The 23,757-nt window shown below is 30.6% G+C and overlaps 1 protein-coding gene across 1 annotated transcript; it reads right to left on the reverse strand.

The window, feature by feature from the left end:
• Positions 1–457: 457 nt before the first annotated feature.
• On the reverse strand, positions 458–21,764 carry LOTGIDRAFT_171751 (hypothetical protein; the record flags this gene model as incomplete). The annotated part of the gene is made up of 20 exons (XM_009047946.1): positions 458–639; positions 1,350–1,430; positions 6,431–6,819; positions 7,587–7,659; positions 8,276–8,420; positions 8,765–8,888; positions 12,191–12,318; positions 13,191–13,343; positions 13,772–13,930; positions 14,291–14,671; positions 14,984–15,158; positions 15,909–16,140; positions 16,763–16,878; positions 17,115–17,238; positions 17,840–18,012; positions 18,665–18,723; positions 20,132–20,250; positions 21,426–21,612; positions 21,721–21,723; positions 21,762–21,764. The coding sequence occupies 20 exons, from the start codon at positions 21,762–21,764 to the stop codon at positions 458–460; spliced, it is 3,006 nt and encodes a 1,001-aa protein (XP_009046194.1).
• Between the last annotated feature and the right edge of the window lie 1,993 nt (positions 21,765–23,757).

The raw sequence follows: 23,757 nt of genomic DNA on the forward strand, positions 1-23,757 counted from the left end.
CTTCAAAAGTACTAGAAATGTATGAAAATTACATAATTCCTTTAAAAATACTTCAAACTAGGAATTTTACTCACTAATTCTATATATGTCTTTTCTATATATCACAAAATATCTTAAATTGATGAGTCGTCATGTTAATATACAAACACAGATAATTCTGGACACACATGGATTTGAAGGCTCAAATTTCGATGGTGAGCTGTGAACACTATTACTGATTAGCTTAGCTAAAAAATTCCAGTTTCTGAGACTTACGAATGATTGGTCAAAAAAATGGCCTATCTGTCCCTTTAATAACAATTATAAAGAGTTGACAAATCAAAAATGTTATCAATTCCAGATACTAAAATATTGTTACAATGCATCTGATGGGTTAACTTCCCAGGGATGTTAATGAAGATACATAAGGTATTCGAAGATAAGTACATAGGACATGAAGAAAAACTGTAGCTAATCACTATATATAGGTTGAGCTGGCGGGTCTGTTATTATAGGCGATATTTTCATATCCACCAAAGTCCAAACTACTATTATTATTATCATAATCTGCATTATTATTATCATAATCAGCATTATTATTATGATTACTTTGATCATATCTAACATTACCTTCACTAGATACTTCATACTTTCCACCACCTGAAAATATATATTGATGAATACAACTCATATTTGAACTCAACCATCTAACCCTGAGTTAAAAAATGCTTAAATTCTCAATGCATATTGGGAAAAGTATAATCAAATGAGTTCTATCATAAAGGCATCAGGCCAAAATGGTGAACCTATTTTCAAAATAAGTTTTTTCATAAGGTTAGCAGGAATACCAAAATACTAACAAAAACCCATGTATTATTGAGCACTGAGAGACAAGATTAAGTTAAGGTGGCATGTGCACACTTCATCAAAAGAATTCAAATCTAATATGTAATAAAAAATCAAATATATTCAATATTTTAAAGTGATACGTCTTAGAATGAACATAAAATTTAAGTTCTCAAGAATGGTCAATATGAGTATATATTCATCAGTGAACAAGTTACAACAGAATCACTGTAAAATCTGGAAAATTCATGAAACTAAGTAATTATTGAAAAACACTTAATCTTAATATTAAGCGTTTTTCAATAGTTAATTGCCTTTTTTTAAAGTTTTTTAGATTTATCGGATTATATAAGGATCCTGTTATATTATTTATGACACCAGGTATAACCACTGATGAATATATATACTCTTATTGGCCAAGTTTAACATTCTTAAATTTTATGTTCATTTTAAGATGTAGTATCCCTTTAAATTCAGTTGTTATAAATATGTTTTTAATTTCATATATAAAGAAAGAAACAAACCTCTTTTAACAGATGTCACACCATTATAAGTACTTAAAGTCTTATTACCACTGCTTGAGGCAGGAGTAGATCCTGAGTAGCCTGAAAATAGTACAAATATACTTATATAATATATTAACCATTATTTGTAAATACAAACTAGCTTGAGTCTTAATGCAATCAAACTAAGATCCAGGAAAAAATCACTAATATTCCACTTTTTGGGATCTAAGATAGTTCCAAAATTAGTCTAACTGTGAATGTTACCCTAAATTTTGAGTTTTAACAAAATAAAAGCGACACACTTTTCCCTATTAAACAATGTACTCAATCATGTTTCTTATTTATGATAGCTTAAAATTTAAAATTTTTAACTTGATTAGTTAATTCACTTTTAGGATGATATTTAAAATTTCAATTCAATGAATAAATCAGTTTGAAACTTGCTAACATTGAAATCTGAAGGCAATATTTGACAGTTATTTACTATTTCTTACTTTTTTGACAATGACTATTTGCTATCAGACGACAGAGCCAACAAGTTTCTGATTAACTGTACCATTAATAAAGCATGAAAGCATATTTTCATTGAAAAATAGTTTACAGTTTTTGATATCCCAGAATATTGATGTTGCTTGCTGAGAGATCATATTTTGCATGTATACATTAGAGCAAGAGAGATGCATTAACCTAAGAAAGAGAAATTCAGGCAGATAAAGATAAGAAAATATGTGTCAAAACTTATCCTAAATTTACATTTAACATGTAACTTTTCACATTCTTTAAGGGACAGGTAGGCCATTTTTTGACAAATCATACTTTAGTCTCAGAAACTGGAATTTTAGCTGAGCTTATCAGTAATAGTGTTCACAGCTCACTTTTGAAATTTGAGTCCTCAAATCCATGTGTGTCCAGAATTATCCACGTTTGAATGTTAAAATGACGACTCGTCATAGAAAAGATAAATTTAGAAATAGTCAGTAAAATTCCTAGTTTGAAGTATTTTAAAGGAATTATGTGTTTTCGTACTTCTGAAGACTATTTACATATATTCAAGACTAAAATCAACCCCCCAAGATGGCACATCTGTCCCTTTAAGCATATAGTAACTTTTGATTATAAGTTGTTTTTCCAAAACTGACTAGAAGATCATTAATGCTGTTAATAATAACTGATAAAAATTTCATTCAATAAGAGCAGCTAACCCATACATTCTTCCTCTTTCTCCTCAAAAACCATGCTCTGGTAGCCATTTTGCTATTTGTTTTTGCTATCAAATGCAATATAGCCAATTTGAATACATATAGCTATTATTCATGAGATCATACACAGAAAAAGGCAGAATTTCTGTTTGCAATAAATACTGCCAAATTCATGCAGCGAAGGTAAATATGCCAACAAGAGTCAGTCTTAGATGCCTAGTATAAAGAAAAATACATAATAGATAGTATCAAGAAAGTTAAATTTATTATAGCATGCAGTGTTAGTGTTAAAATTGTTACATACAACTAGAGTATTCAAGTTACAAACTACATTTTGTGCTCTTTACAATATTTAAGTACATCTATTTTGAATTTGACAATCAACTTTTTAACAGCCTATCAACACAACTAAAACTTGAGTTGTGAGTTTATAATGACAATGTGAACCGAGCCATCCACTCAAAAAAAAAAAAATTAATTCCAACAATAAGATGCGAATAGACGATGTATAGTGTACAGTGCCGGGTATAGTGCCGTACTTCTTGTGTTGACTTCTTCTATTTTCGTTTTTAGCGATTATTCCACACTTTATACCTCGTCTCTTCGCAGCCTCATTCTGATCACATCAGACAAAAGGTGTTCAATGGTAGCTCTTTTCTGTGGTACACTATTTCTAGGACAGATTCACCATCAGTTTGACCAATCATATTTTAGTCTCAGTAACAGAATTTTTTAGCTGAGCTAATCAGTAATAGTGTTCACAGCTCACCGTCAAAATTTGAGCCTTCACATCTATGGGTTTCCAGAATAATCCATGTTTGAAAGTTAAACAGATATAATAGAAAAAGAAAGTTAAATTCCAAGTTTGAAGTAATTTGAAGGAATCGTGCAATCTTATTTTCATGTAGTTCTATTATTTCTAAACACTATTTACATATTCAGGACACAAATCAACCACCGAAAAATGCAGAACCATGACATCTGAAACACAAGCATTTTACAACCACATCATGGTAACTGTCATCTGGAAAACTAACCAACAAAAAATCTGAACCAAAACCTGTGGTACCATTGAAACAACAAAAGCACCTCAAACTCTGATAAAACTAAAGACTAGCAAATACTACTTCCCATAGAAAACAAAAATTATAACCAATTCTGTTGGTTCTGTAACTAGGCACTTTTATAGCTAAGAAACCTAGAATGTTTCCTAAATAAAAAATAAATCTAGCTTTAAAGGGATTGTCAGATCTCACTAAAAAAGGAATCTTATATCTCAGGAACAGTTTTTATGTTTTATTACTAATATGTCTTTTTGGAAGTGTCTGTTTATGTGGTCTGTCAACTCGAAATCTCAAGTAATGATCGGATGAAATACATTTAACTGAAACAATAGAAGTCTGTGACAATTATTTCATTCTAAAACACGAAAAATTGATTTTAGTCTGTATTAGGAAAATCTTTGATTCATAATTTTAATACATCCAGTAAAATCTGGCACATGTTAAGTTAATTTTCAAAGGAAGGGATGGTTTAGCCCTAATTCTTCTTCCCAGATGTAAATGACAGGTTTTTTAGTTTGTAAGAAACAAATTAACCACAGGGATAAAATTCAATTCTATTTTGTGTGATGAGATATATATCATGTTGAATGGTGGAGGACAAAAAATATTTCCCTAGCACGTTTCTAAATTCAAACCAGCATCAATATGAAAAACCATTTGTCCATAAACTCTATTTGGACACTACAGTTCGGGCATGACATGCAACCATGCAGACAAACACATTGTAATATAGCAAAACATAAAACATGCTCTAGATATCTGAATTAGTACTAATTTAGTAGAAAACAATGGACAATCCCTTTTTCAAAATATAATATACCAATAAGAAAGCTACAGAAGCGTGCCTTAGAAATGAAAAGAACACTACCTGGACATCTAGATTTTGATTGTGCGATGATGTAGTACGTGTTTTATATGTCACTTCTGAAAACAAATTCCACATGCATAGTCAGAAACATGACTTCAATTTAACTGTTAACTAAATTTGAACTACTTTGTAATTTTTCTATTTTCATAAAAAGTGATATAGCCGAAACTTAAAATCCTTAAAGCCTTGACATGAAAAACTAAACATAATGTGGGCTATTTCTATTTTTTCTGTGTTACTGAAAAAATTTATAAATGCTGGCAAAATGACCCAATCATTCAAGATGTACATTCAAAACCGTTTTATAATTTATCCAATGTCCAATTCAGATATAAGTATAAATTTTCACTGTGAAATTTCAAAATATCATTTTCATAGTTTTTTCCCTTATTAGTCCTCAAGCTGGGTAAAAGCTTATTTTATAGTGTACTACATGTACTTGAAAAACATTGTTTCAAATTACATCATCTGCTTTGAACTTAAGTATTGTTCATCCTAACTGTGTAAAGTTATTTGATTTATAAAATCAAACTAAACATACTCCATATTAATTGGATTAGAAATAACCAAATTTATTGAGTAATATATCAAAAATTCAAAAATGATATATCAAAAAAAAAATTTGAAAAATTATGTTTAATCAAAATATTAGAACATGTAAACTAAAATATTATGTTTAATCAAAATATTAGAACATGTAAACTGAAAAATTATGTTTAATCAAAATATTAGAACATGTAAACTGAAAAATTATGTTTAATCAAAATATTAGAACATGTAAACTGAAAAATTATGTTTCATCAAAATATTAGAACATGTTAACTGAAAAATTATGTTTAATCAAATCAAAATATTTAAACATGTAAACTGAAAAATATATTAAACCAAAATATTGGAAACTAAAGTTGTACAACATCAACAGACTAAAACAATTACCTTTTCCATTGTTTTGTATATTACAAAAGCCTTGAAAAATAAGGAGAGAATAGTAAAAATCATCTATTTCTAATTTCAGAAGATAGCCAATTAATATGTGATGTTATAAAGCACTCTGTTAAAATTTCTTCTATTATCCACATGAACATCACATTTATAATCATAACCTCAGTCTTTTTGATAAGGCAGTATCAATATTAATGATAATAATAAATAATGGTAGTTTTGATAATGACAACAAGGTAGTTTTTGATAATGACAACATGGTAGTATTGATATTAATGATAATGATAAATAATGGTAGTTTTGATAATGACAACAAGGTAGTTTTTGATAATGACAACATGGTAGTATTGATATTAATGATAATGATAAATAATGGTAGTTTTGATAATGACAACAAGGTAAAACGATACTTTTGATAATGACAACTTGGTAGTATTTTATAAAGACAATATTTTTGTCATCAATATCAAAGCTACTTTGTCGTTATCAAAAACTACCTTGTTGTCATTATCCAAACTACCTTGTTGTCATTATCAAAACTACCTTGTTGTCATTATCAAAACTACCTTGTTGTCATTATCAAAACTACCTTGTTGTCACAATGCAATTGATGATGATATTGATGATCTATGAGTCAGGTATAATTTGAGTCTAGTGTGCTTTTTTAAATTTAATTTTTTTTGAATGTTTACCCTCAGGAATAAGAAGAACTTCCATGTCAAAGAATTATAATTGATTAAAGGGATAGATCCCTTTCTTAAATTGTTCATAAATTAAGTTCCATTAGTCTAGCATTAAAACAATATAGAGTCCAAGAATTGAGATATGGTAAATTTAAAAAAAAAATAGGAATCCACGAATATAAATCCCTATTAATATCTTTCCGAGGACAAATTAAAAAAAATTTGATGCTGAGGAAATATGATGTCACAGTAACTGAATAAATAGAGGAATGTATCCCTTCAAAATCAACAAGATTCTGTCAGAATTTGGACAAAAATATAAAAACTACAAAAAGGCTCTTACCTCGACTACTGGATTTCTCATCAACCACTTCACAACATGGCAGAAATCTTCTCCAAGCATTGAGGGCATCTTTTTTAAACAAACAATAAAAGAAAAAGATAAACACCCCTTGCAATGCATTAAATATTGCAAAAAGGTAGCTAAATACAGTTTGTACTGGACCTATTGCAAATATTGCAAATATCCATGTAAGTCCTAACAAAATAACTACTCCCACTGCTCCACGCACTTTAGAGAGTTTATCAGAACGGTCTGATTTTGTTAGTTTTCTAGCTTGAAGTCCACACAATTGACGTAAAACAAGCCCAAAAGCTACAAAATTGATCAACAACACTGCTAAAACTGGAGCAGCAAAAGCGCCATAAAAAGCATTCGTTGTTAACCAGCAACTGAAAAAGAAGAAATATTCGTGGTTAAATAGTACCTTAGAAACAGTTTATGATCCCTAACATTGAAAATAAAAAACCTTGCTTTTGGAAATCCAAAATCTGTTCTTGTTATTGTTATCTTTCCGTGAAATTGATGTGCTAAAAATAGCAAGTAGGTGAGCAGTGACCAATTGGAAATACACGCATATATATTGTACACTCAGATCAAGTTAATTGGAAAGGCACAAATAGAGCCATAAGTACTATAATATTTATGTAAATAGTGCACATTTTTATACCCCAAAAAGGGCTTGCCAAGTGTGCATTTTAGACAAACAAAAATTGTGAATCTTTTATGCGAGGTTAACCCAAGTCATCCGCCATTTTGTAATTGATCTAATGGTCAAAGGTGCTAATATAGAAGACCATACCCCAAGTAATAATCTCTTATCCCTGAAGGATACAAATAGATCAGTCAAATTTTCCTTAATTTTTTATGTGTAACATGGACACTGATAACATCAATTTTCACCATTCCAAGTTTCAATCAGACATCTATGGTTCCTGCAATTCCAGTAAAACCAAGTGTTTTATGATGTTGCTAAACGAAAAATATTCTTAATCACATAATCGATTTGTGATGTGCTTAGTTTTACTGGAATAGCAGGAACCAGAGACCAGATAGAAAATTGGAATGTTGCAAATCGATACTATCAGTGTCCCTGATACACATCCAAATTTTAGAAAACCTCTTTATAATCCCTTTAACTACACATATTCATACTTACATGCCACTATCTAAATATGTATAATTATCTGTACTGATACTTAATGTTATAATAACAACAATGAGTGGAATGCCTGAAATTAACATGAGTTTGTAGCACCATTAAAATAAATATCATGCCAGGTGTTAGGTACCATTTTGTTAAAACCTTTATTCTTTTTAGAGAGAGCTCATAGCTACAAATATTTTTTTTTTTATTTCAGATGTCCATGTAATTACTCAGTAAACTTTGGTATAGAAGAGCAGGATGTAAAACTCCATTCATTTCATTCCATTTCAGTCAATTTTGGGTTATATCAACTCTGAATATGATGCACAATCATACTTCGATAGAGGCCCCAGCCTCCCAAGATTAGGCAGACTGACTCAAAGGGAGGATAACTGTTGAGGTTGAATTTAAAATGCTACAACACTGATTGAAGCGTAGGGAGGGTTTTATCAAGAAAATTTTGAAAAATTGAATAGTATTGGTGCATTCTGAAGTATATTTTGGGGAAAAAAGTATAAAAATCATATTTTTAAATGTAATTGGGAGTGCAAACTATTTTTCTAGGGGGGGAGGGGCCATGCACTAATAGAGATTTATCACTAGTCATCCTTTTCATAACTTTACTTTACTTCAGTACATGTATATGATGTTTTTACTGTATGTCTGTGCATTAAAATCTGTAGAATTAATATTTAACTTACCATAGCCTACTACTGAACATTTTAACATAAATTTGGAATAGTAAGTTTTAAACACTAGTACTAAAGCCAAATACATATAAAAGGCCTCAACGGCCATCCAAGATAACGCTGATAAGAGAAAATAATGAAGAAGTATGGCAACAACCTGAAATGTAATTCTAAAAAGTGTTAAGGGGATAAAGTCAATTCAATATTCACTTTATAAGCTGAGAGAACTCAATTCCATCTGTCCAAAGCAAAATATTATCTGGCTTTAGGTTTGCCTGCAGTTAATGAAAAATGACATGTATAATAACATAATCCAAATAATGATGTCACAATATTAGTTGATTTATGAGATTTGCACTGGTTGAAGTATGTTCTGAATTAATTGTAGACAAACTTAAGACCAATTTTCAGTCCTAGAAGTTTTATGGGTTACATACCCTGAAATTTCTCTTGTAAAGGTTGATTGTAATGAAATGATCAAAATATCAAAAATAAAATTACCTTGCAACCAATAACATCATCCATAGCATAGCTATGCATACCAATAATAAATATCAGATTAGCTATAGCTAAAGCTATGCATAGATTCACTAAAATCTTGGAAGGGTTGTCTTTTCGTAATTTTCTGAAATAAGGGGAAAAAAACAATTTGGTCAAAGAATTTCAAAGAATCCTAAAGAGAAATATTTCAATTCACTAAGAGTACCTGTATATATGTTCCTTGCTTTGGTTCTACATGTGTGTTATAAATTCTGTTTGCTAAGTAACCTGACCAATAACACAAAATTCTCAGTGTTAAAGGTGCCCAATACATCATTTGTAGAGCAATATTAAAACAGAACCCCCAAAAAGCATGTTGTTACTCAGAGTTTCACGATATGTGATCTTCAGACAACTGACCTACTTCAGCCTGTGTCCCTACAATTTTTTGTTATTGTTAAATATTGCTACAGTAGCTAAATAGGTCTACTTTTTACAAATTTTGAAATTTTGTCATAAAAATTTTGGAACGAACACCAAAGACTACCCCTGCATCTGACTGACTAGAATATTTGAAAGTTGATACCAATAAATTTTCAACATAAGGTAAAAGAGCAAGGCTCTTCATGCTTGTTATTTGTCAAAACAGCAGATTTGCTAAGTAACAGGATGAATATTTTCTACTATAATAATGTTAACTGGTCACATGCAATTAGAACTTCATAATATGGACAATTCAAAATGTTTTTTAAAGGGATTGTAAAGAGGTTTTCTAAACATTTTATTTGTGTGAGACACTAATATCATCAATTTGCTCCAATTTTCAATCACACATCTGTAGTTCTTGCGATTCCATTACAAGTAAGCGTTTGATTATGTCACTAATTGCAAAAGTAACAGTGACGTCATAAAACGCATAGTTTAAGTGGCATTGCAAGAACCACAGACGTCTGATTGAAAATTAGAATGGTGCAAATTTATGATACCAGTATCCTCTATACACATACAATTTTCAGAAACCTCTTTACAATTCCTTTAAGGTTTATATACATGCTTCCAAAGATGGCCAAATGCAGAGACTGTTGATGTGGATAAGTCAGTCAAACGGAAATGTTTCTAAACAAATTTAAATGCATCATTTAATGTGCTTCATAGAAGAGTCCATCTCTGTTGTCTCTTAGTTTTTAAGCATGTATCTTGATAGTGAGAAGATATCATTATCAGTAAGAGGACTATCTCAAACTTTTCATGCTTAAGATCATTAGTTTAAAAAATGGTACAGACAAAAGGATCATGCACAAATTATGAAATTTTTTTTTCAAACTTTCACCCAGGAAAATAACACACAAAATAAATTTAAAAATTTAAAAAGATATGTTAATAGATATTCTTGTTATATTGCATATGTAGTTTATGTTATTATTGTTATTATCAATACTATTATTATGATCATTATTGTTATTATCATCATTATTATTATTATTATGATCATTACTATTATTGTTATTATTGATATGTTAACCCTTTTAACACTAGCGAACAATACTGGCCAATTAATTCAAGATTAAATATTCCTTTATATTCTTATTAGGCATACAACAGTTAGTAGAATCCAATTTTGATTAAGTTCAAGGGGATGCATTTCAAATGATATATGGGACATATGCAACAATTTTTTTGACCAATCATACTATAGTCTCAAAAACAGGGATTTTTTTAAGCAAAGTCAATCAGTAATAGTGTTCACAGTGCACCGTTTAAATTTGAGCCTTCAAATCCATGTCCAGAATTATTTGCATTTGTAAGTTAAAAAGACGAATCGTCTTTTCTTGAGACACTGCCATAAAAAAGACATCTATAGAAATAGGAAGTGAAGTTCCTAGTTTGAGATATTTTTCAAGGAATTATGTGCTTTTCATACAATTCAAGTACTTCTGAAGACTATTAACATATATTCAAGGCTCAAATCAACCTCCCAAAAATGGGTTTTTTAAAACTTTAAGGTTTTAATCTTTTCAGAAAATGTGTCCAAGCCTGTGCAATTCTTACAATAGGGTTTCATTTATAAATGAATCTGAGTTTGTTTACTTACATGAAAGACAATAGCATTGCAAAGTTTACACTGTCTAAAATAAAGAACCTTATCAGGATTTTATATCCGAAGGCTAACTTAATAGCCTATTACCCTGATACACAGGAAGGTTTTTACCTTAAGGTGAACAAATTACACCAAAATATTTTGGTTGACTTCTATGTGGGGATTAGGTGCTGTGGATTCGCATCCTCCTAAAGTGCCTGTGCCGGTGCCTGCGAGATTCGGCCCAATGTTGGCTCTTTTCCCCTAATACCATATGCGTATGTTTGAGAATAAAATTAACTATCTTCTGTTTCAAACGCAACTCTCTTATGCAACAGAGTTTTGTTGTTTGGTTCTTTTCTCATGACAACTTTCCTTATTCACAACTATACGCAACTGGTAATCGACTAGGGCTAAGCAATTTTTCAATTGTGTTAAAGTGTTTTATATTATATTTACTTTAATCCCTAAACCTAAATAAGAACACAGAAATCTAAAGCTACTCAGCCACCTAGAGTAAAAATGCCACTAAATCCAAAGCTAAATTCCATAAAAAAAAAGAGTTTTTGAACAAAATCAAACCTAATAGAACTGCCAACAAAATGATCACTTTTATGATTTTGAGATGATTCTGTGGTAGAAGTTGGTCCACTGAATTAAGAATTAACAAAAAAATGAAGATGTTAACATAAAATAAAAACCTAAAATATTAAATTCCACATTGACCACAATTATAACAGAATTCAACTATTGATGTGGCCATCAAGTAGAAAAACAAAAATAAACATCTAATATAATTATTTTCTGAGCAAATTCATTAATATCATTCATTATTTTTATGAGAATTGGAATAACAGCCTCAAAATAGAACTGTTAGTCTTCGAATGTCTTCATGTTGATAATAATTTGAATATAAGCACACATTATGTCTTCAAAATTCGTTTTTACAGAGACCCATTTTCAGCCAGAAATGACTTTTTTTGTGTTGAAATTTTGAGGAGGGAATTGTGTTTCTTTTCAATGTAAACTTACAAAAAATTATATTTTTATCAATGCAAAGATTAACAATATTATTTTGAGGCTGCTTTCCAATTCTCATAAAGAAATGGATAAAATGAAGAACTTTGCTCAGACAATAAATGTAACTGAAAACCCTTAGGACTTATTGATTGTTTAAGAAATTGATTAAGATTTTCTTTGATGGTGATTTTGATGAAATATATTTCCAAATTCTGAATTTTTTCCAAATAAAGAAAAATATTTAGATGACTACCTTCCTTTAAAAATAAAATCTAAATTTCTGAGGGATTTGTACGTTAATTTTTTAAAGTAACATTCTAGTGTATATAAGAATATGTTTAAATACTTACTTGAAGAAAATATAGGTAAGTAAAGTTAGTGCTAAACAGATAAATGATAATGAACAACCAACATAAGTTATTATAGATAATATCTTTTTATTTTTCTCGCTAATGCGGTAACCATCTTGGTACACATCCTAAAAAAAAAACAACATCAGAAAATGTTAAGAGTTCCAAAACTTCAACCATTTAGAAATACCTGGATCTGGCCTAAACTTTCCTGACATATCAGTCTAATCAAAATTAGACCAAACTTTCATTCTGTTTTTTATTAGCTTTTATTTCTAATATAGCCACTTCAGTTAGGGTCTAAAGACAGGCCTCTTGAAAGTTTTTGACCCAACCTGTCGACCTCTGCTTTAACCAATCAGATTCCTTCACTCTCTCACAAAATCCCAGTGCCGGAGTGGGCAAAAATTTGATTGGATCAGGTCATCAGGTTAGGTTAAAAGGTTATTGTGATGAACTGTCAAGACTCTCACTGATGTGGATGTATGAAATATAAGTTAATAAAAAAGGAACGAAAGTTTGGTCTTATTCTAATTAGATTGCTGACATATGGCTTTATAATTCACTTTCAACTTTCAATAATCCTGGATGGCTATTGAACTCATTTTATGTTTCAAAGTTATTGATGCTGCCTAGTTGTGGACTTCTACCAAATTGCAACTTGTTTGTTGTTTGTCTCTTTGTTATCAATATTCCAAAACATAAATGGGATATTTTTTGCCATGCAGTGTGCATTGAGGTAAACTTTTTAAGAAGACTATTGTAAATGAATCTAATCACTTCTTTCAAATTTTTTAGGGAAAACAGTTAGTTAAAAAAGCAGATGGCACCATCTGAGCCGAAGGAAGTGAATCCGAAGAAACTTCCTCCTGCTAGACCATTAAATAAAGGTTCATCAACAAACCACAAAATAATTAAACCAGGACAGACCTTATTATAAAAGATCTTGATCCTGGGTAAATCAAAATTGTATGGTAAGAAATCTAAGGGTTAAACCTACCATTAGAAGAGCAAAGTTAGTAAGATGATCACAAACACATGTGGTATTGGAGCCTTGAATATTAGTTAATACTCTACAACCTTCAGATGACCAACCTTCTGTGCCACTTATAATACCATCATCCCAAAATACACACCGAGCATTGGTAGAATTCTGAAGATACAAAAACACCAAAAAATGACAATATACATCAGCATATATTATGAGAGTTGTCATCTATTTTGCATTTAGACCATCAATTTTGCATTTTGACCATCAATTTTGCATTTTGATCATCATTTTTGTATTTTGACTATCAATTGTGTATTTTGATCATCAGTTTTGTATTTTAATCATCAATTTTGTATTTTGACCATTAATTTTGTATTTTGATCATCAATTTTGTATTTTAATCATCAATTTTGTATTTTGACCATCAATTTTGCATTTTGACCATCAATTTTGCATTTTGACCATCAATTTTGCATTTTGACAAACATTGAATGACACTTGATGGCTTAGCTATACTCTACATCCTATATAGGGTTGTAGTTCTTAGACATTTGAGATACATTCTTAGTAAGAAACTTCAAAGTAAGTACCTTTGATGAATGTGAAAATGTCATCTGTACAGGGTCTTGTAATTGACGAATCTTAACATTTGGTACACTGACTGATATAACTCCACTGTTTATTTTTGTAGTAAATTTATTATCATTTATTTGTTGTGGAGTATCATCTGATTTATTGCCCCCAATACTCTGAAATAAATAGCATAATAATGTTAGTGTAATAAATCCATCATCTACAATGCTGTAGAAAAATAGCATAAATGTTAAAGGGATTGTAAAGAGGTTTTTCTAAATTTTTATGTGTATTCGGGACACTGATAGCTTCAATTTGCACCATTCTGTAATAAAATATCATTGTCAATGTTGAAGAATAAGTAGCATAAATATAAATGTAAAAAATTTATCATCAGCATTTTATTTTATTTTTCCTGCAACTATTAGCACAATACCATTTTTGCCCCTTTAACTGAAATAATGTTGTAAATGTAAATGTAATGCTAATGTAATAAATAAATAAATACTTTTGAAACTTATGTGTATATCACTTACAGAAAATAATCTCCCTGAAGGGAAAACATGGAATGTTATTCTTTCAACAGCAGTTTTCTCAGCTTCACTTAACCTGGAGAATAAGGTTTTTGGTAAAGCAAAACTACTTGACTCATCATTATCATCATTATCATCATTATCATCATTATCCTTTTCCATTTCATTATCACCATCCTCATTATCCTTTTCATTAAATTCATCCTCAATAACAACTGGACTAAGAGTGCTGGAGTAATGATCATCATCCCGTTCATGATGATCATCATCTTCTCTACTTGCATCAGTGGTCTGTCGTCTTTTAAGATTTCTTTTCTGATTTTCATTATCATCATCAATTTCATTTTCATCATCATCATCATCATCATCAACATCTCTCTTCACCTAGAAAATCATAAGTTCACTTGACCTTATATTGTTTGAAAGCTGAAGCAGGTTGTTTTCTGAATATCTTTACAAAATCATCCTTTTCAACCTTCTTTAATGAAAGAGAGCGAAAAAGCATACCTGCACATGGTGGATATATTATAAAGCATTTTTGCAGAGAAAACCAGTGGATAGACTGGCCTGGTTTTGGCCCCCTATTTTAAAATTTTTTAAATTGAATTCTTAAATGTCTAACGTTGACAATTCTATAGCCTCTAATCAGGCTATTCTAATGAATCATAAAAACGCCACTGTACATTTTGTACTTACCATGAAGCCAGATAAAGTATTGCTTTTAGTTTTAGATTTGGCTGTAATAGTCAGACCTGTAAAGTTACCATCTACAACTGGTACAGCAGCTAATACTAAATTAGGTTGAACAATTTTAATATTACCATCGTTCAGACTAATTCTATTACTTATATTATCAACAGAGTCTAGAATCCTAGAAAATATAGGAAAAAAACAGGAGGTTATATTCCATAACTATTAACAATTCGAACGATTAGTTTAGATCATCAAATCAAGATCCATTCTGCAAGTACCAAATTTATCAATAATAAGAATTGGCCCAAAATTGTGACATTCTACCAGGTAAGCATATCTTTATAAACATATTAATATACCAAAGAAATATTTCTTATTAACACCAGGGAGTTTAAAGGTGCCGGCACACGAGCGGTCTTGGTTGGAGTTTTTTTATTTCTGTGAAAATTTGATAATTGTCTCTGATTATCTTAATGTCTGCATGACAGAAGGTCATCATCCAATCAGATTCATTTTCCTTTCAATTGCACAAGACCACTCCTGTGTCTGCACCTTAACTTGTTTTATTACCTGAACTCCGGTTCTAAAACAATTTGTACAATTAAACTTGCATGTTAATTGAAGAAAAATATTATTTATAAAGTTTACGCTTGTACGTTATTCAACGATATTTCGTGAAACAGAGTCCTGATGTCTTCATACATAAAATGACCATTCAAAACGAAACAAGTATATGAGGTCATGAGGACCTATTTACAGACTTAATTTTCATTTATAGTTTGAAAGTTACAGGTGGCTTCAGCTCGTATTTTTTATCTTTGTGTTAAGGGATGAATATCAGTTACAGAGGGGAGGATGTTACTAAATATGAAGAGAACAGAAATCAAATTTGAGATTGTACCTTAAAAGCAATAGAAACATGGCTTACTTGGAAGATGTCTGGTATTTCTCCTCTGCCTCTTGCAGCACATCATTCTTGGAACTCAAAAGCTGACTGACTACAGCTACAGAAGCATTCATTACTGGTAGTTTACTGTAGGATGAGTTTTCATTTAAAACTTTCTCAAGAACATTGACAGCTAAAGATAACTGAGCTGTGGTCAAGTCTTCAGCTTTAGCTGTTAGGCTCTTTAAATTGTTTGCAACTTGTCCAACATTGTCTGAAAAAATCAAATGACATATACATTTCCAAATGAACAAAATTTCAGAAAATTAAACATCCTATTCCTTAGGATGACCAAAAACTCTTAAACTTGGTTAAAATGAGTTTTTATTCAACTGAACTTAACCTGTTGTCAAAACTATACGACTGAATCCCTTTAGTTTAGTTAGTTTATTGGATATATCATCTTATATAAAGATTCTATTCTTTAGTCATGACACCTGGTTAGTCCAACTGGTGAATATTGATTAAGATTGAGACTTTAAATTGTATGTCCATTCTAAGAGGTAGTATTTTAGATTAAATATCATCTGATATCTGAATTACCAAATTTGTATATGAGGCCCTTGGTTTGTTTCCATGTACATCAAAATATAAAGGAAAATTTTGTTGGAAATTTTGATATTTTATGTTTTTGTTCTAAATTTTCCCTCTAAACTACATATTATAAATTAAATCATTCATCTTTACATCCAAAACCATTCCTATACTATTATTATTGCCAGATGAAACAACGTACAAAGTGGACCCCCTATAATAGACTATAGATATTCACTTTGATCAGTAACATAGATAATTTATATTACTAGAAATTATAATTAATAATTTCTGATAATTACCTGCTGTTACTTTGATGTTTAAGAGCTTCATTAATTCATTTCCAACAGACGTATTAATTAAACATGCTCTAATATCAGGCTTCAACCACGTTCCTTCATTTGATTTGGTTAAAATGCTGAAATTAATGGATTCCGAAAATTATTTCTATATTTATGAAGTGGTAAACAAGATGTCAGAAGGACAAAAATATCGTCAAGCTATTACAAATTTTGTCTTATACCTTGACTGCAATAGCCACCTTACTTGTAACAGGAGTGTTTGTAAATGTAGCCATTTGATTGGATTGTACATTAGCCTCAAGAAACAGAATTTGTAAACAATAAGCTATAATGTTTCAATTAACAAACTAACCATCTTCTATAAGCATATTGTGTGGACTTATTAGGACATGATATTTTGGCTGTTTTTCCAGTTGGAGTATCTGGCCAGGTAATTTCACCAACACTTGATGTTGCATTATCTTTTTCACAGGAAACTGCAAAATAACAGTTTGAAACATGTAGCATGTGTCACTGAGCTTTCTGACACTTTGGCTCAGTTCCTCAAAAAATCACTTTTGTCTTTAACATGTTTTTTCTCAATGTAACATTCTATGCTTATGACAAATTCTTATTTTCAGATTTTTGGATGGGTCTCATCTCTATGATTTCCTTTTGCAATCTTCAAATACATGAACTTGAGTCAAATTTAAATTTCCAATGAACAAGCATCAGGACAGATAGTTATGTAATATCTAAATTTGGATTTGACAAGAATAGCATTGGACTCAATATAAATCAAGAGATACTCTTCAGGTCTGTATTCTCAAAACGATCTTAGCACTAGGTTCTTATCTTCTAACATTGATTCTAGGACATCCTAGCGCCCAATATCTTTTCAAGAATATGGGGCCTGAATATCGATTTGGAATAATCAACAAAGAATTTATGTATGTGGACTCTCTGAAACAGAAGCCAAGTGGATAATAGTTGCACAGTGGCATCAGGTGTTCCTGAACAACTGTCAACCCCTGATCCCATCTTTTCTTTCAAATTTATTTCAAATATAAATTTCAAATATAAATTTCAAATACTCACCACCACTATAATTGTCAACTTTAACAGATTCCGGTAAAACACTAAGTTCTAGTAAATAATCTTCAGAAGCAGAAGTAGAGATGAATTTTTTAAGCAAAGTCTTCACACTTTCAGCATTGTGTATATTGAGATTAGTCGTTGAGATCAATGCATGGACTGTTATGTTTGGTTCGCTGAAACAATAACGATTGAAGTTTAAGGGGCATTCACATCATAGCGATCACCAATTGTGTATGATTGCCAATAAGAATAATGTGCGAAACTGTTGTGAGGGCACCTTTAAAGATGGGTTCCCTTGCTAAAACTTAATGACTTGCAAAAATACCAGTTTTTCTCACACGTCCATCATTAATTCATAATTAGCTAAATTAGAAGAGAATTACCAGCAGAATTCCAATGAGTTATCCAGACTGTACATACATGTACATTTATGATTGGTTAAGACTCTTAATTATATGCAATAAGAACATAATGATATGATTAAGAATACATGATAATTCATTAACAACACCAATTAATCAAAACATTTGCTTAATTCCACACTAAACTATAAGGAAATCCATCTTTAAGTCACATTTACAGATGATTTTCTTTTTATAAACTTTCATTTCTAGAACATAAAAAAATACATAAACAAAAGTAAAACTTGAGCATACTGATCCATTCATTGTCACCTATTTTGGCCTCAATCAAACATATGACAACAGACCTTATCTAGATCATAACAAAAGATTCTAAAACGTTTGGTTGCTGTGTCAATGTGCAAGTTCCTTTGGGGTTAAAAAAACAAACATGCAAATTATACAGTAAATTCTTCATTCTAACCTGAAACCTGTAACTTTAGCTGTCTGTCCACCATCAACATCTTCAAATACATTTTCTAACTGAAATACAACATCACACCATGTCAATATTAATACATATACATTATTATGAACAACATGTAGTTTTTGTGAGGTTTTTTAGCACAGTCGGTTAGAGTTTTGGTTCTTTACATGTCGTCATTTACTTGGTTAAATTGAGCAACTGACTGATGTAAGTTCTTTTCTGGATTGACGTGTGAAAGTCTGATGACCTTGAATAAGTCATCTTCAGTCATAATTTCAGTCAGCCCAGCTGTAAATGTGAAAGATCAATGCCAAGAGGTTTGGCCAAGGACTAACTGGTAGGAGGGATCTTTATTGGGTCTATAGCACAGTCGGTTAGAGTTTTGGTTCTTTACATGTCGTCATTTACTTGGTTAAATTGAGCAACTGACTGATGTAAGTTCTTTTCTGGATTGACGTGTGAAAGTCTGATGACCTAAGTCATCTTCAGTCATAATTTCAGTCTAGTCTTTACATTAAAATGTGATTATCCCTGGAAATGATGTTTATTATCCCATCTAATTGTACATTATGTTATCATGTATTCATTTAATGATGTTTTAAGCATTGTAATTTTTGTCCACACCAATAGATGATTAAAAAAATAAATATGATATGGATGTAATCGTAATATAAAACATATATAATCATATTCAAATATTATGGTCTTTGCTTTGATACTTTATAATAAAGGGATTGTAAAGAAGTTTTTTCATTTTTTTTGTACATCAATTTGCCCCATTCCAAGTTTCAATCAGACATCTGTGGTTCTTTTAAATTCCACAAAAAAGTGTCTTTTTTGCACTAATTGCGAACTACGTTTTCACCACATAAAGCCCTTCGTGATCTGTGGTGTCATCAACACTTAGTTTTAGTGGAATAGCAGCAACCACAGACGTCTGATTGAAACTTGTAAAGGTGCACATTGATGATATCAGTGTCACTGCTACACATAAAAAAATTCGAAATCCTCCTTACAATCCCTTTAACTGTAAAATTATAGTTTTTAATTAGAGCCATCTGATATAATATGTGCCTTCTATAAAGAAACATGAAACTGGTTATTTTTCAAAGGACAACATATTTGATCATTTAACAATGACCATTGTATTTGTCAAAGGAAAACAATACAGGATGATACAGATGTATAATTAATGTATAAATTCACTAAGCTTATAGTTTTGAATAAAATGAACTAACAAATGACCATTTTATAACTGATACCATAAAACCCTTTTTTTCTCACCTAAAATCATATAAATTATTTTTAGCTAAATTTGTTTTATTGGCCTTGGCCCACTGAATAATGTGACAATTTTTTTGTGAGCAAAATTTGTGAATTCAAAATTCTTGTTTTTTTAAAAACATGGCCCTGATATCTTCAAAACACTCTGGGATATTTTCATAACTTAAAATTAGTACTCACTGCATCTGTAATCTGAGCTTTAAGGTTATTATGAGCTCTAGATGTTGTATCATATAACACTTTATCAGATGGTCTATCTAATGTCATCTCTAAACTAAACCTGAATTCTCTTGTTCTACCTGAAATAATAGACAGAAATAGCAGACATTAGTTATATAAATAGGTTGTCTAGCCATGTTGTATCAACTGATAGAAATAACTTTTCAGACAGTTAATCTGGTTTATTTCCTATACCAAATTTATGACAGTTTAAAGGGACAGTCTAATTTTTTTTTAAGGAAAACTGAAAATTTAGGGTCTCAAATTGCCCACTTGGACAGATATCTTGAGATTCTGTTCACACACATGGATTTTAAGGCTCAAATTTGAAAGGAAAGCTGTGAACACTATTAATGATTAGCTGAGCCAAATAATTCCTGTTTCTGAGACTAAGGTACAGTGGTGCAACCTATATTCATGCATATAAGGATTCAGCACCAAATATCGTCAAAATCCATCATAGATAATAAATTTGACATTGCTTTAAAACGATAGGAAAACTTCTGCAGGTTGACGTAGAAATAACCTATATTTATCAAAACATGCAAATGCTGAGTTCAAGCGAGGTTGCACATGTAAATTATCTAACACTTGACTGTAGAATTGGCCAAATGGATAGTGAACGTGTCCCTTTTAATTTTCGAATACTGCCCTTTAAGTTTGTAAAGAGGTACAATGCATTAAGAAATTAATTGACATGCATTTATCTTTTACAGCTAACTACATGCAAGTTATACTGATGGGTTTAAAACACTTATGGTAGATAATATTGATCAGTACATTAGTGTCAAAATGAAATGAAATGAATGAGTTTTATGTCCTACTTTTCTGCACCATATGGGCTAATACAGACGGGCAACGCCATGCAGGAAATTTTTCCATGTCAGCCCCTCTTACCTGCATCACTGACAGGGGGAACTGGGTAATGTCAACTACATGTAATGGCCCTGAGAAATTCTATATGTCTAAAACACCATGTTTCAAAATAATATCAACACAGATATGACTGGCCAGACAGGCATGCTAAATTTATCAGAATCACCTGGTATTGTGTGTTTTTTATTTTTCCAAACTGACTTTGCCAACCACATACCTGTACATGCTCACTAATCTTAAGGTCCAGAAAGTGTTTTGTGGCATATCCACTAGAGCTCTTCAAAAGATTATGACAACAACACAGATAAAAGGACCCCCTTAATTGTTTTATTGACTGATTATTTGAGAAAAAAAAAATCTGTGCTTCGTAGACACATACCTCCCATATCACCAGCATTACATTTCTCACCAACACAGCAGAAATTACAGGCTCTATCAGGTTTGTTATATAGTCCACAATTTCGTACATTACTTCTTTCTTGATTTAAACAACTCTGATACCACATACATCCTTTATTGATAGATAATTTACCACCTTCATCTTGTATTCTACTACTACATACCATCTATAATAAATCAAATCAAATTCAATCAAAAAATATATTTCTTTAACACATACATCCTTTATTGATAGATAATTTACCACCTTCATCTTGTACTCTACTACTACATACCATCTATAATAAATCAAATCAAATCAAAATATGTTTCATACCATTTCTAATGCTACATGAATAATTTACAACCTTCATCAAATCAAATCAAATCAATATATATTTGATACCATCTACAATAAATCAAATCAATCAATTCAATTGCTCCATGTAAGCCTAAATATTAACTAAGCATCAAATTGAATCACATTTAATCGATATATACCTACTTAATACCATCTAACACATAGACCTTAATGAGATAAAATTCTATTCATTGTTCCCATTCAAGGCCATACGAGTTCTGAAAATAGTATTTAGTATAATAGTCTCTATTGTGAAGTCTCCTTTTGTTTTTATATCATATATTCAAAGAGATAATTACTATGAATTCAATGAATATAAAAACTTATAATGCTAAGCCTTAGATACTGTAAGATACTGTAGAGCACAAAAACAAAATGGGGTATTCTCATAGTCATCTTTATTCACCAAGATTTATGTGGACAATAATATATACCGTGATCTTTTTTATGTTTTAATCTAATCAAACAGACTGACTTAAAGTAATGATTGAATTTTATACCAGACTTTCTTTCAAAACAAAATAATAAAATTATATATCAAAATATTTCATGTATGGTGGTTTGTTTAGGACATGTTTAATCTTTTTTATTTATGATCTAATTCTACTTATTTTTCATTTTTGCTGAGTTATCATTTTTGTTTACTATTTTTTATATGTAAACGAAAATGATAATTCAGCAAACAAAAATAAAAAATAAGTGGAATTATATCATAATTAAAAAACTTAAATATATCCTACACAAATCACCATATACAATATAAAACTACACAAATTTTTTCAAGAACTATTAAAATGATATTATAGATTTTGTTGTATAGGTGAAGAATATAACAATTGGTTGCCTAGCAAGATACGCCCACTTTCCTGATACATTTTCAGTATATCAAGGGCAGTCACCTATCTGTGTCAAAAATCTAATTTGTGCAAGATACTATTGATTTAAACAAATTAACAAATTCTAATAAAGTTCTGACATAAACTGTCACCTCTAACGCATTAAGAAGCCAACAAATTTTGATGCATTTTTACTAAGTCATGGGCAATAACTCAAATTCCATTGATCAAAAAATCGTCAAATTCAATCTAAACTAAGATCTCATCATCATAAATGATCACGCCAAATTTCATTTAAATCGGTGAAAACTGTAGTCTCTATTGTGTTCACAAACAAATTTTGACCCGTTTTTCCTAAGTCAAAGGCAATAATTCAATAAACCGTTCATCGAAAGAGAGCCAAATTCGAACTTGTCCAAGACCTCATCATTATAAATATTCACACCAAATTTCATTTAAATCGGATGAAAACTGTAGTCTCTATTGCGTTTACAAGCCAACATTATATTGTGGGTGTGAAATTTTATGTTTTCAACCAACTTTGCTTTTATTAGCACTTTGACCCAGGACATTGTGAAGATAACATGTTTTCATGTGATAATTGCATTTGTTAATGTTCTTGAGGCTATGACACCTTAAACTATTTCAAATAATTTTTTAAATTCGCTAAATTCTGACTAAATTTGAAAATTCATCGATTTACAAAACATATTCGAGTGAAAAGAAAACTAATTTGAGAAATATTTCACAAATCTAAGGTGGAAATGGAAGAAAACTTGTCCAAGGTGTGCATCATGGATCATCTTAACTGATGAACAAACTTTTCCGTCATATAGTTGCACAGTTATATTTTAAAGAAATAAAAGAACTAAGATCCTTCACCAGCACAAGCAAATTCGCCACATTGATATTCTTGTACAGAGATAAAATACAGAATTAAGATCGTGAAGGACGATGCAGGCGGAAGGCTTCACTAAGGTCCATGGCACTTTAGAAATTCCAAACAATGTGGCATTTTAGATTTTTTACTTGAGAAACCCTGTTCTGCACTCTCAAATTTTGATGCAGACAGATTGTTTTCTAAATGAGGATTAATGGTAATGCCATTTATCAACATTCCGAAGACGTTCGTATCG

This window comes from Lottia gigantea (genome assembly GCF_000327385.1).
Source record: "Lottia gigantea unplaced genomic scaffold LOTGIsca_119, whole genome shotgun sequence".
NCBI classification, from domain to species: domain Eukaryota; kingdom Metazoa; phylum Mollusca; class Gastropoda; family Lottiidae; genus Lottia; species Lottia gigantea.